General features: G+C 34.5%; 1 protein-coding gene across 2 annotated transcripts in view; it reads left to right on the top strand.

Annotated features, from left to right (window-relative positions):
• LOC130013543 (hepatocyte growth factor receptor-like) overlaps positions 1–12949 on the top strand; it is an 86619-nt gene that overhangs the window by 42245 nt on the left and 31425 nt on the right. For both annotated transcript variants that reach the window (XM_056102169.1, XM_056102170.1), the window contains exons 5-6: positions 4991–5152; positions 6025–6167. In XM_056102169.1, coding sequence (XP_055958144.1) covers positions 4991–5152; positions 6025–6167 — 305 coding nt within the window. The remainder of the gene's footprint in view (positions 1–4990; positions 5153–6024; positions 6168–12949) is intronic.

The raw sequence follows: 12949 nt of genomic DNA, 5'->3' as shown, positions 1-12949 counted from the left end.
TAAGTATGGAAGTTTATTTCCTCCAGCATCTTCTAAATTCACCAAAGTATCTAATCCTTGCAGCTCACAAACACCTTCAAGGTTATCTCTAAAAAACGATTCACAAATCGTTGATACTTGGGAACCACTGTCCAACAATGCTTGACAGTCCAAATTACCAATTAATACTGGAGCTACATTACTCTTCCCTAATAAACTAACAGGGCTCTTAGTTCCCAAGCCTATTGTCTGCCCTTCGACAAAGACTTCTTGCAGTTTAAATCCTTGTTAAGTCTAACACGACAACCTGTACGGATGTGTCCCTTTTGACAGCACCTAAAACATGTAGGTTCCTCGTGTTCCTGTCTACTGTTACTCTGATCCGGTCTATTATTCTTCAGATCTTTTACATCTTTCTGAAGTGCCTGTACAGTCTGTGTTAAAGATTCATTTCATTGTCTTCTGTTACAGCTTTAATATGATGAGATGCAGATGGTCTTTTTCTCTCCGATGATGACAAATAAACTTCAGATTCAATCTTTCTCACTTCCACCATCAATTCCTCATAATCTTTAATACGATCGTATTTATGCGCAGTTTGCTGTTTAATACTGGCTGTAAGTTCACTCCAAAATCTTGTACGTAACATGTCGTTGGTAGCATCCTGTGAAACATCACCACGATCAACAGCTTTCTGGAGAATATCTTCAAGTCTGCAACCCCATTCCGCAACTGATTCCTTCGGAGTCTGCACCGTAGAGTAAAACTCAGCTAACAGATCTTGTGTCTCCTCAACACGTCCAAAAACACTGTTCAGCTTCTTTAACAGACGATCTAACTCCACCCTGTGTCCTAACCTCATCACTATCTTACCTGCTTCACCACGTAATGACTTAAAGATGGCTTGTCGAATCTGTTCCTTGTTGTAACTTGACTGAACCAACTCCTCAACTTCAAACTTCCAAACGTCAAAAGAAACTTCAGACTTGGATGCTGGATCCCCAGAGAAAAATGACACCTTGGGTAAAGCTGGCAGCATCTTAATGTCTTCCCGTGGTTTATCTCGACTTAACGCGGGTAGATGTTCTTGTGAGGGATGAAGTTCTTCCTTTGTTGTAAAATAATCTTTCATCCATTTCTCAAGGTCTTCTTTACTGGAAGCTTTAGGTTTAACACCCATGGCTAGAAAAGTTTTTAACAAGTTATCAGCTTCTTCAGGGGAAAATGATTCTGCCATTGCACAGCTGAAATAAAAACACTTTTGACCAAAATAATCAAACACCAAATCACAAGTTGATAAAACAAATCCTGAATCCAAAACTCGTAAAATGAAAATAATCAAATTCACAATTCAGTACAAGTGTCAAACAATGAAACATCAACCCAAGAAAAAGGCCAAAATCCCAATAAAAATTAAATAAGTCCAAGTAAACAGTTGAATTCAAGTCACAAGTCAGAGTCAAGTCTAATGTAATGTCAAGTCTAATGTAAAGTCAATGTCTAAGTCAAAATCCCAACAAGCGACAAACTTAAACTCAAAACCAAAACTCAATACAAAAACAAGAGCGCAAACAAAATCAAACTCAATATAAAATCAAATAGAAGTAAAAAAAAAAATGTACACAAAACCAAATCAGATATCAACCCAAAACACAATTTCAAAATCAAAACCTGAAAAATAAATAATCTACACCAGGGGTATCACTGAAGACGAATTAAACAAAGTTCCAATCAGTGACAAATATAAAACAATTTATAAATATATACAAATATTTATACCATATACAAGGGTTGTGAATGCAAAATATGTTAGCGCTGAATATGTGTGTGTTACAATAATGAACAATGTTATTTGAGGGAGAAACTGAAAAAAAATGGAATGAAAGACTGAAAGAAAAGTGAAATAAGTCTGTCCTGAAAAAAAACTAAATAAACAAATCCTATATAAAACCCTAAGTTCAGGTATGTGTGCTCGTGATTCCACCTAATATAACCAACCCAAATACACAAGTACACACCCTTTCACTCTATGATAATTAAGTTTAAAAGTAAAAGTGGAAAATGTATGCAATATTTCATAAGTAGGATAATAAACAAGTATGTAATAAATGAAAATTCAAAGGAAAAAAAATAATTTCACAAATATAATTGTGAAGAAGTTAACTATATAAAATAAAAGAAATAATTAATCAATGAAAAACCTAATACTGAATATGAAGTTCTAATATGTGTATTTGCTATAAAGAATAGTTACAATCAAACTTTGCCCAAATACCAAGTTGTTGACTTTGACCTACTAGTCACAGTGACCTGACTTATATACTAAACAGGAAGTCAACAAAAATGTCAGTGGGTCAAATCCGATTTTAACCAGAAATAATCTATGTAAATAATGAATATATAATCTTTTAGATTATGAAAATAGAAAAACAAAAATTGCAGTATTTTAAATAATATAGTAAATTAAAGTAAAGGTCTACCGAACAAATCAAAAAGAATTTCACAAACACAAGTATGAGATTAACACTGATAATGTCTCTAAAGATCCACCGATGAAACAGCAGCTGTATCCCGCGAACACGAATCTTTAGGCCTCTGGAACTCTGTAGGTACCTTGTCTTCAGAACGTTGGGCGCCAAAATGTAACCGGGGGGGGGGGGGGTGTAAATTCTCAATAAAAACTAAGGTGGTTAGTTCTTAAACCTTTATTAAAAACCCTGAAATATATATACGTTAAAATTAATATACATATCACAGTAACAGTTGAGTACAATAAAATAATAGTAAGGCATGCATATTGGTACTCAATGAAATATATCAATAATTTATACACTAAAATACATCACTAATTAAATTAAACATATTAAACAGGCCTTAAGTTTATACTAAATATAATATAAGTAATTGATAACATACCCAAAGAAGGGTTTTTTTAAATAAGACTATCAAGATGGTGAACAAAATCTTCAGATAACTATATTCTGGAAAATAACATTATTCTGATTATACATACAATATACTTTCAAAACGGTACCTTATAATCTACTATATATATGTATATATGAAAAACTAATGATCTTTACATGTTATTTTCTATCTATTTAAATAAAATGGCTGCTTAATATTACAATTTCTATCATTCCTACATCCGCTCCATCTAAACCCTAATTACCCAAAATAAGAGAATTAGCACACATACCTGTAATACTGAAGTAGTATAACTGGAACAATTCCCTGAAAATAACCTAACTAGATTTGGAAAATAAAGTTAAACAATTTAATTGAAGATATCAAATTGTCCTTACACTTCGAAATCTATCTAATGTCTGATGTCTAAAGTGAGGTTCAGATAAAAAGAAAACTTGCTTGTAACCAAGGGAGTAGAATTGTACTCACCCCAAGATTTGGGCTCTAAGAAAACCCTTTGAATTTGGCATTGTGTTTTCTTATGGCTTTGAGTGTAGAAGAGAGTTTTAGCACCTTCAGAATTTCTTTTAAGAATTTAAACTCAATGGACTCACCTATCCCTTTTAAGGAGGGGTAGGGTCAGCTCAAGGGATCTTGTTCCACAGGAATCTGACCTTCTATCCGTATATATGCATACACCATACCGAACTAGACAATATATAATGAAAAAAGAACAGGAATGCAATGCCTGTCATTGAATCCATGCGCTGAAGTCACACAAAATCAATCCGCAGTGACTAGACCATTGAAACAAGGGCCAAAGATATTTTTAGTTTTTCTCTCCATTTCCATTTTTCCTCGTTTGCATGGCGATTTTTGTTGACTTTTGGGTGTAGAATCGAAGAAGAGGATTTGAATATACTTTTTCTGCCAGGTTTTGGTGAATATTCATGATTTTGAGGCGGAAGTATACAGGACTTCAGAGTTTAGTTAGGTTTTTGTGTGAAGTCAGCGCATGGATTCAATGACAAACGTCAACGAACGAAAATAATGTAAATATTGGAAACAATTGGCTATGATATCGTTTTGTGGGGAGTATTTATGCAAATCAAACGGCTAGATTGAAGAAAAAACATATCTAAGTGAATTGACGGAGGTTTGATTGCCTGACATTATGAATTGTTGAAAAAAAACGAGCCGAAGCGAGAGCAGGTAAAATCGTGGCTTCAACAGGCATTGCATTCCTGTTCTTTTTTTATTATATATTGTCTAGTTTGGTATGGTGTATGCATATATATATACGATTAGAAGGTCCAGGGGCGCCGGAACGGCACGAGGGCCAGGGTACCAAAAGATAGGGGAGTTCCTGGGGAGGGGGGTCACTCCCCCCGCCCTCTAAAATTTTTTGAAATTTGTCAATTCCGAGAACGCTGTTTAGAGCGCCTCTAGCATTCCAAATTCCAACATAAAACCGTTTAAAATACATGATAATGAAAGAAATAAAAGCCTGATTATTCACAATTTTCGTATCATGAGCAATTCTATCATTTACAAATGAATAGACTAGTAAAAAGGTTGAAAACTTTCATCATTAGGGCATGGGTATACATTTATACCCCAGAAAAGGGCAGGGTACCCGGGTTCCAGCGCCCCTGAGAAGGTCAGATTCCTGTGCTTGTTCTTAAGTGGTGCTTTATATACACCTACATATAATGAATTACATAAATAATTTCTTTTCCATTCTGCATTGGTGAAATAACTTTGAGCTTATTAAAATATCTTGTTCAGATGCACTTTACCATAAAATATAACACATGAATAATATAACAATATCAATAAAGAATATAAAACTGATATATATATATAGTTCATGTAAATAAGAAATAAAAACAATTATATTTTATGTTGTCTATATAAAATAATGATTTGTAAAATAATCATGTAAGTGAGTTTTGAGAGCACAGCTTTAATGGCAATGTATAGAAATAGTGTTTATAAAAAAATACACCTGAAGTGTTGTCAAGTTGTTTTGACCATCACTTCATTTTGTATGTCAAATTTTGTATTCAGATGCATCAAATGCTTTGTTTGTTTTTCATTTTAGGTACTGAAGTTCAGTTTGGACTTTTGTCATGACTATACAGATTGTTCTCAGTGTATGGTTAAGGGTAAAGACTTGGAATGTATCTGGGTTAATTCAAAATGTGTGGCACCTCAACCGAATTTGGGCCACAATCACAATTCTTGCCCACCATTAATTGATGGGGTATGTATTATAATGATGGGAATGTAATATTTCTATAAAAACATGTATCATTATTTCTGACTTTATATAAGAAAATGACAGAAATGGATTAAGGCAACAGGATAATTGTACAGGATTAGAATAAAGTTTTTTTAAGAGATCACCACACAGTATTAAAATGTTTGATTTACTAAAATGTATCTCCCTCAGCTAAAGACCCTATGCGCAAGCGAATTATTGAAATAAAATTGAACCATATGTTAATCCCAAAATGACCTAGTTTGTGTTGATTGGACATTAGCCCCATTTCTCTCTCTTGCAACTTAACAAATTTTGTAAAAACAAATTCACTTCCTTCAGTTAATTAGACTATAAAGTCAAGTGTTTTTCAGACAAAAGATCTGTGTTTTCATCAGACAGAAGACTTACTACCGGCCAAGCACGGATATCTAAAAGTATCTCTCACTATAAATCACCACAACCATTCAATTAAATCACCATATACTTTTTTGTAATTTGTATTTTGGCTGTTTTGTCAATTTATCTACTGTTTGTAGTTATCTGTTGAAATGGGTTTTTTGGGGCAGTGAAATAGGCATTGCAAATTAGAGCAGACACAGCATTGAAACAATTTCAATAGATTTAACGATCAAATTTTTTATTATACAGTATTACACAGTATGGTTGCAGACTTTATACTGTAGATAAATCCTGTTATTTTTCAGTATTCTAGGACTTTCTGTTCCACAGATATATTACAAACACAATCTTTGTCTTGAAGGCATCCTATAAAATTTGGTCAACATCCAAGTTTTCCTTTTTGTTAAGCTGCTGTCTATGGCATATTTTCACACTATGCATGGCTATCTTATGTATATATTGGTATATTACAGATTACACCTCTATATGGTCCTATTTCTGGTGGAACTAAATTAACTTTACATGGCAGTAATTTAGGACGTCAGAATGCTACTGTGATTGTTGAAGTTTGTGGCAAGCGATGTGATGTAAACAAACAATTATCAAACAATAACAGGTACAGTAAATACTGAACACATTAATTCAAACCTCATTACTAGATTGTCTTGGGTTGGAATCGCAGCAGGGGTTAACAGAACCTTCCGGATTTTGCAAGCCCAGGGGTGGGCTAGGCTGACATAAAAAGTGTGCTGATTTGTTCAAATGACTTGGGGCCACTCATGTACACATCGATATGCATATAAAAGAGTACTTGACCAAGTCAGTAGAAAGTAAGTAATCTGGGTATCATTTAATCTTGTGTATTTAGCACTAATTTCTTTCATATTCGTTTAGTAATTTGTTTAAAACTTTGTAAAAATCATTTAAAATCACCAAAATTCATCTAATTTGTAATGAGTGTCCAATTTACAAGTTTTTAATTTCTCGATCACTGTTAAAAAATAAACAACCCAATTGGTTATTGATGTATAATGATTAATTTTTGAACTGTGGTCAGGAAATTAGATACTTGTAAATTGGACAGTCATTATCAAAGTTAATCAGTCAGCTACAAACTGGACACATTTGTGTCCCCCGCCATTTGTGTCTGTCCTTCACACTTTTTGGGACACAATAACTCTCTTTCTAATTGAGCTAGAATGTTCAAACTTGGTGTAGGTGTTTATTAGGTCAATACCTTGATGGAGTTCGAAGATGAGCATTTTCTGCTTAGAGTAAGCAGACCTAAGCAATTTGATTGGTTGATGCTTTGGGACACGATAACTTTAGTTCTAATTATGTGAGAGTGATGAAACTTGGTGTATAGTTTCATTACATCAATACCTTGACTAAGTTCGATAATGAGCATTTTCTGCTCAGGGTAAGCAGAGCAATAAGCAATTTCATTGGCCAAGATTTTGGAACACAATAACCCTCCTTCTAATTGAGCTAGAATGTTCAAACTTGGTGTAGGTGTTTATTGGGTCAATGCCTTGATGGAGTTTGAAGATGAGCATTTTCTGCTTAGGGTAAGCAGAGATAAGCAATTTGATTGGTTAATGCTTTGGGACACGACAACTTAAGTGAGAGTGAGGACACTTGGTGTATAGCTTTATTACATCAATACCTTGACTAAGTTCGATAATGAAATTTTCTGCTGAGGGTAAGCAGAGCGATAAGCAATTTGATTGGTTGAGACTTTGGAACACACTAACTCTCCTTCTAATTGTGGTAGAATGTTCAAACTTGGTGTAGGCATTCATTAGCTGAATCCCCTGATGGAGTTTAATGATGAACATTGTCTGCTTACGGTAGGCAGAGATAAGCAGTCTGATTGGTTGATGCTTTAGGGGCATAATAACTTTGGTTATAATGAAAGGAGAGCGATGAAACTCTGAATATAGATTCATTATATCATTACCTTGACTAAGTTCGATTGTGCGAATTTTCTGCCTGGGCTAAGGAGCGATAAGCAATTTGATTGGTCAAGACTTTGGAACATAAAAACTCTGCTTTTAATTGAGGTAGAATGTTTAAACCTGATGTAGATGTTCATTAGGTGAATGTCTTGACTGATTTCAATGATTAACATTTCAAGCTAAAGCTAAGCAGAGCTAATTAATTTCATTGGCCGATGCTTTGGGACAAGATAATCTTGATTCTATCTGATAGAGAGTGATGAAACTTAGTGTGTAGTTTGATTGCTCGATACCTTTGAAAAAAATAAATGTGTGATTAATTAATATTTGTCATCTATTTATTTTGGGATTTCGGTGGGGGACATCAGCCTCACTGTTGGCTTGTTTTTATTGTCTGTAAATACTATACAGGTTGCAATTATGAACAAAATATGTGAAAATTCAGCATATTAATCATTTCAATAACAGGGTTGTACCTATTTATATTGTTCTATCTCCTCCACCAGGGGCAGAGCCATGCCCAATTTTTGTGTTTATTGTGTACAGGCTGCAATTTTGAATGGATCATCTTGGAACTTTGCATATTTATTCCTTATATTTATTTTGGTGCATGCCCCGACCCCCTGGGGTGGTGTCATACCCACTTTTTTCTTAATATTTAGTTTGTAAATTTGGCAAAACAAACCCAACGCTACAATATCAATCAAAGCAGGAATGTGGAAGTATATTGCAGTGGTACCAATTCTCTATTTAAATTAAATCATTAAATGGACGAACTGTTCTAATCTTAAAGCCTATTAAGACATGCAATAGGCAGATTAAGCTCTTGCTTAACTTTAAGATACCTCCCATAGGTCACTTAAAGTTAAATGAATATTTTTCACTTAATCTGGCTTTTGAATACCACTAAAAGACTAAACACTTAAAGTTTGGGCTACTTATTTTAAGAGAAACTTTGATACATAACATTGCCTTTCAATACTGCTTAACCCTTTCACTGCGTATACCCGGTAGTACCGGGTATTATAAAATGTCGGTAAAATGCCCGTACCCGGTATTACCGTGTACTCAGTAAAGCCCTCGCTAAAATTAGTACCGTAACTGCAAGTGCCATCTATTGTATTTTCTATACACTAGAACATATTTCCACGTGTTTCAAAGCAGCAAACCGTAAAATGGCGGAGTGCATTGTGACAACGTAGACGATGCACTCTCGACGAAGTCGTGAATGACGTCTTGCTGACCAACATGTGGACAATTTCGAGGCGGGTGATACACATAATTCGTTTCCAGTTACTTGATAATGATAGTAGTCAGGACAGTGATTGGTATTATGAAGTGTGTGATTTGTTGCGCGACGTTCCGCCCATGGCTAGCTATGTCTCCCGTGCATGATGAACAAGCCCAATGTGAACACGATAGCCCTGTGTCTGCAGTAGATTCTGACAATAATTCTGATGTTGATAATAATGCTGGCCTGCTGGATCGTAAAATACGTAGGTAATTCCTGATTCCCGAACGTGTAGATCTATTGACTGACTATATTGATAATGATATGGGACTTGGGGATGAAAGTGAAAGTGAAAGTAAAAACAAGGTATTGCAATCCGCACGTGGTCATGGCAGCGGGAGACGTGATGCACGTGTTCGCGGCGGCATTGCTCATGGCTGCTATTGATATTTTTGTTCATTTTATATATCTTTATCAAAATCCAGTAAAAAAAACAATATCTTTTAAGTATTTCATGGAGAAAAATTCGTTTTCGTGTTAGCTTTAGTGTGCAATGAGAAATCCAAAATGGCCGCCATGACGTCACGTGACTACATTATTATGCAAATTTCCAAAATTCTATTTTTTCCTCTTAGCCCAACCTCATGCCCATCCCAACAGACAAAAAGATTTTTCATAAAAGCTTCCATAAGTACTGCTTGGCATTCAGTTCCAACCTCCCTTTTTTCCTCAAAAAAGGGTCTAGCACAGGCAGTGGATTTACGTCTAGCATTGAAAGGGTTAAACCTTAATTTACAGCTAGTTACATTGAGAACTAAGTAAGGGTTGATCTGTATGTGTAGGCTATAGAAATCTCTGTCTAGGGTGTTATTTGTACGTCTATTAAAAGAATATCCCGATTATTACTTGGCATTACCATGTTGAAATTGTAAATAAGGTGCATTAAATAACAAGCATGAGAAATTAACTGAGAGGTGATTTAATTAATGCTAGGGGTGAAAAACTGTGTGACAGTTCCTTTTTTGCAGAGATGTTTTACATAACCGATAAGTTAAAATCTAATGTCAATGGTGTGTATTGTTTAATTGGTGTGTTTTCTCTATAGTTGCGATAACTGCACCAAAAGGGTGTAATCAAGGACCAGCAGGCTTTATCTGACATGTATGTGTAAAATCAAAATTTTGGACTGTGTTTTACGCAGGTCTTTGTAAAATTAACTATATGCTGTATGCTTGATGTTTCTCGTATGCGTCTTTTGTATTTTTATCAGAGACTGTACACGGTTTATACTGTGCACCATACAGTCAGGCTACTTATAAATAAACGTGCATTTAATAAAGTAAATATATGGACCTTAGTCTATCATACAAAATTGTGAATGCATTTATAAATATCAAACAAGTAGGCCCCAATTTGAATATTCCCGGCTCTATAGCGAATAAGCCAAATTTGCAGTATGTAAATATACTTTCTGGTCTTCCGACAAGTTATTGTTGGTATCTTCAAATTTGTACAATATAACCCGATTTCTGATAAAAAAAAATATAATTCAAAATCAACCTGACCATTTCAGACTCCATGTCGCACAGTTTCATGCATAGTCCATGCAGAGCATGGGGTCAACAATTTCAGTAACGGATCCTTGATCAAAGTAACAATTCTATTTATTTATACAGGGTTCATATTGGAAAACTGTTGATGTCAAGGCGACTACAGTTCGGTTGATTTATTTGAAAAGATACTGCTATGAAACTATAAAAATTGGTCAATTTTTTCTTTGAAAATTCTGATAAATTGTTAGCTCTTTTGGAAGCATTAATCATATCGCTTACCCTGTTTGTGTATGGTACGTTTTTATAATAGCTAGCAGATAATTTATAATGTCTGAATACTTTCTGAAAGATCATGTAACTTGTTAGATGTTAGTTTTTAATAGGCCATTTTTTTTATGATAGTCGGATTATGATATCAAATATAAATCACATTAAATAGATGAATAGTGCAATGTAGATTTGAAACAAACAGCATTGCAATTTTATACAGGAATACATTTTCCTGTTCCCCAATCCATTTTGATATTTTATTAAAATTCACATTTCATTACCTTTCTCAGACTTTAGACAGTTACGTTTCAAACCGGTACGGAGAAGTAATTCAAATCTAATATCACCATCAGAGAAGATTTTTGCAAATAAAGGGGGCAAAGTAATAATAATAATACTATAAATTTAAATTTTCTTAATGTTCATACATTATAGTTTAAAAAAGAATATTGATACACTATATTAGTAGGTTCATCACAACAACTCTTAAAATCACCATTGGTAATTCAGAAATAAATTTTTCCAAAAATGTTCAAAACCTTGGAGTCATATTTGATCCTTCTCTGACAATGGACGCTCAGGTTGATATGGTATGCCGTACATGCTACTATCATCTACGCTGTATATGCAACATCAGAAACTATCTCACTGCTGACGCTTGTAAACTACTTGTGCGATCACTAATTTTTATCAAGGATTGATTATTGTAATAGTTTACTCTATGGAATCCCACAAGCACTTCTAGCCAAGATCCAAAAGGTTCTTAATACTGCAGCCCGAATAGCAACAAGGACACATAAGTTTGATCACATCCAGAATATGCTGGCTTCTTTACATTGGTTACCTGCTGAGGTGCGAGTCAAATACAAAATACTAACATTAGTGTATAAATGTCGCAATAATGCAGCTCCTCAATACTTATCTGAACTCTTATATGACTACAACCCTATTAGATCACTTCACTCTCAAAATAAACAGTCACTAGTTGTTCCAAGATATAATTTAAAGTCATATGGGTATAGGTCTTTCAATTCAGCTGGTCCTAGATTATGGAACGAACTTCCACAACAGATCAAGAATCAACAAACTTTTAATCAATTTAAATCCGCACTAAAGACTTTCCTGTTTCAACAGTTTTACCAGTAGAGCCATTACAAAAAGCGTTTTGAGCATGTGTCAACATGGAGAAGACACTATATAAAACTTCATTATTAAGCTTTCATATTACATATGAAAGCTTATTGTTTCTGTTAAGATTATTATTGTTATTTTTTTTTTGTGTTTTGTCCACAAATCGGATTTCTCAGAATCTAACCATAGGATCGTTCTGAAACTTTTACCTATCCCCCCAAAAATGGGTGGTGGCTGTTGATTAAATATATTTTCAAAACGTTTTACGAATCCGAAATCACCGAATTTTACGAAGGAATGCATTTGACCTACAATGCTGTAACTCTGTGACTATTTGACCTATTTTACTAATTCTTTTTTCTTTGAGTATCTTGAAACATTTACTTCAAATCTGCCATTTCGGATTTTGGCATTTCGAAAATTCGTCGCTGTCATTTCGAACCGGAAGTTATTACCAATTTGACAACTTCTTTAATAGTTGTGCGATTTTCGTGAAATTTAGAATGTTAGTAGATCTTGTCAATGCGACTTCAATGATGTCCTTGGAAATTTTCTAAATTATCTCCCCTTGGTGAAATTAAGGATCAAAGTTTTCAAAAAAATCGACGAAATATAGGTCAGATTGCCTTGAAAATTTTTTTCTGTACTAGCTAAGACAGTACTGATGAGTACACAAAATATGGAGTTTGTCGAGCAAACCGGAAGTGCCACCATCTCAAAATGTGAAAAGTCCATACGGCTTTTGCAATATTTTACTTAAAGACATAAGAGTTACATTTTCTGAATGCTTGAAGGAAAGCCTTAAAATCTATCGGTTTAGAATTTTGATTTAGGTCAACTGATGGACGCCATTTTGAAATGAAAATGAAAATTAGTGAAAAATCCACATTTATGGGCTTGAAAACATACACAATTGGTTGTGGCTTAGAGAATCTGTCTCCTATTACCGAAATTAATACATTTGAGGATAGCCTGGATCATGGTCGAATGTTTGGTATTTGAATATTTCAAAAATTCAAATTTCTCCTTTGATGTTTTCCGTGCCGACAAGGTTGTTTTCGAGTTTAGCTGGTTTTGATTTCGCGCATGCGCTACACAGGAACCAACGGTACCATGAGTACTAAATTCCGGCGAGCAACTTTTCACGTTGGTACCTAGGCACCCTGAAAATTTCAAGGTGATACCTGCATTCGTTCAAGTCGTTTGTTCTTGTCACCTGCCTTTCGTCGTTTTTTTTTTCTAAGTCAATTTACGG

The sequence above is a fragment of the Patella vulgata genome, chromosome 7, assembly GCF_932274485.2.
Source record: "Patella vulgata chromosome 7, xgPatVulg1.2, whole genome shotgun sequence".
Classification (NCBI taxonomy): domain Eukaryota; kingdom Metazoa; phylum Mollusca; class Gastropoda; family Patellidae; genus Patella; species Patella vulgata.
Note: the sequence above shows the minus strand (reverse complement) of the source record. Positions and strands in the feature narration are given on the sequence as shown.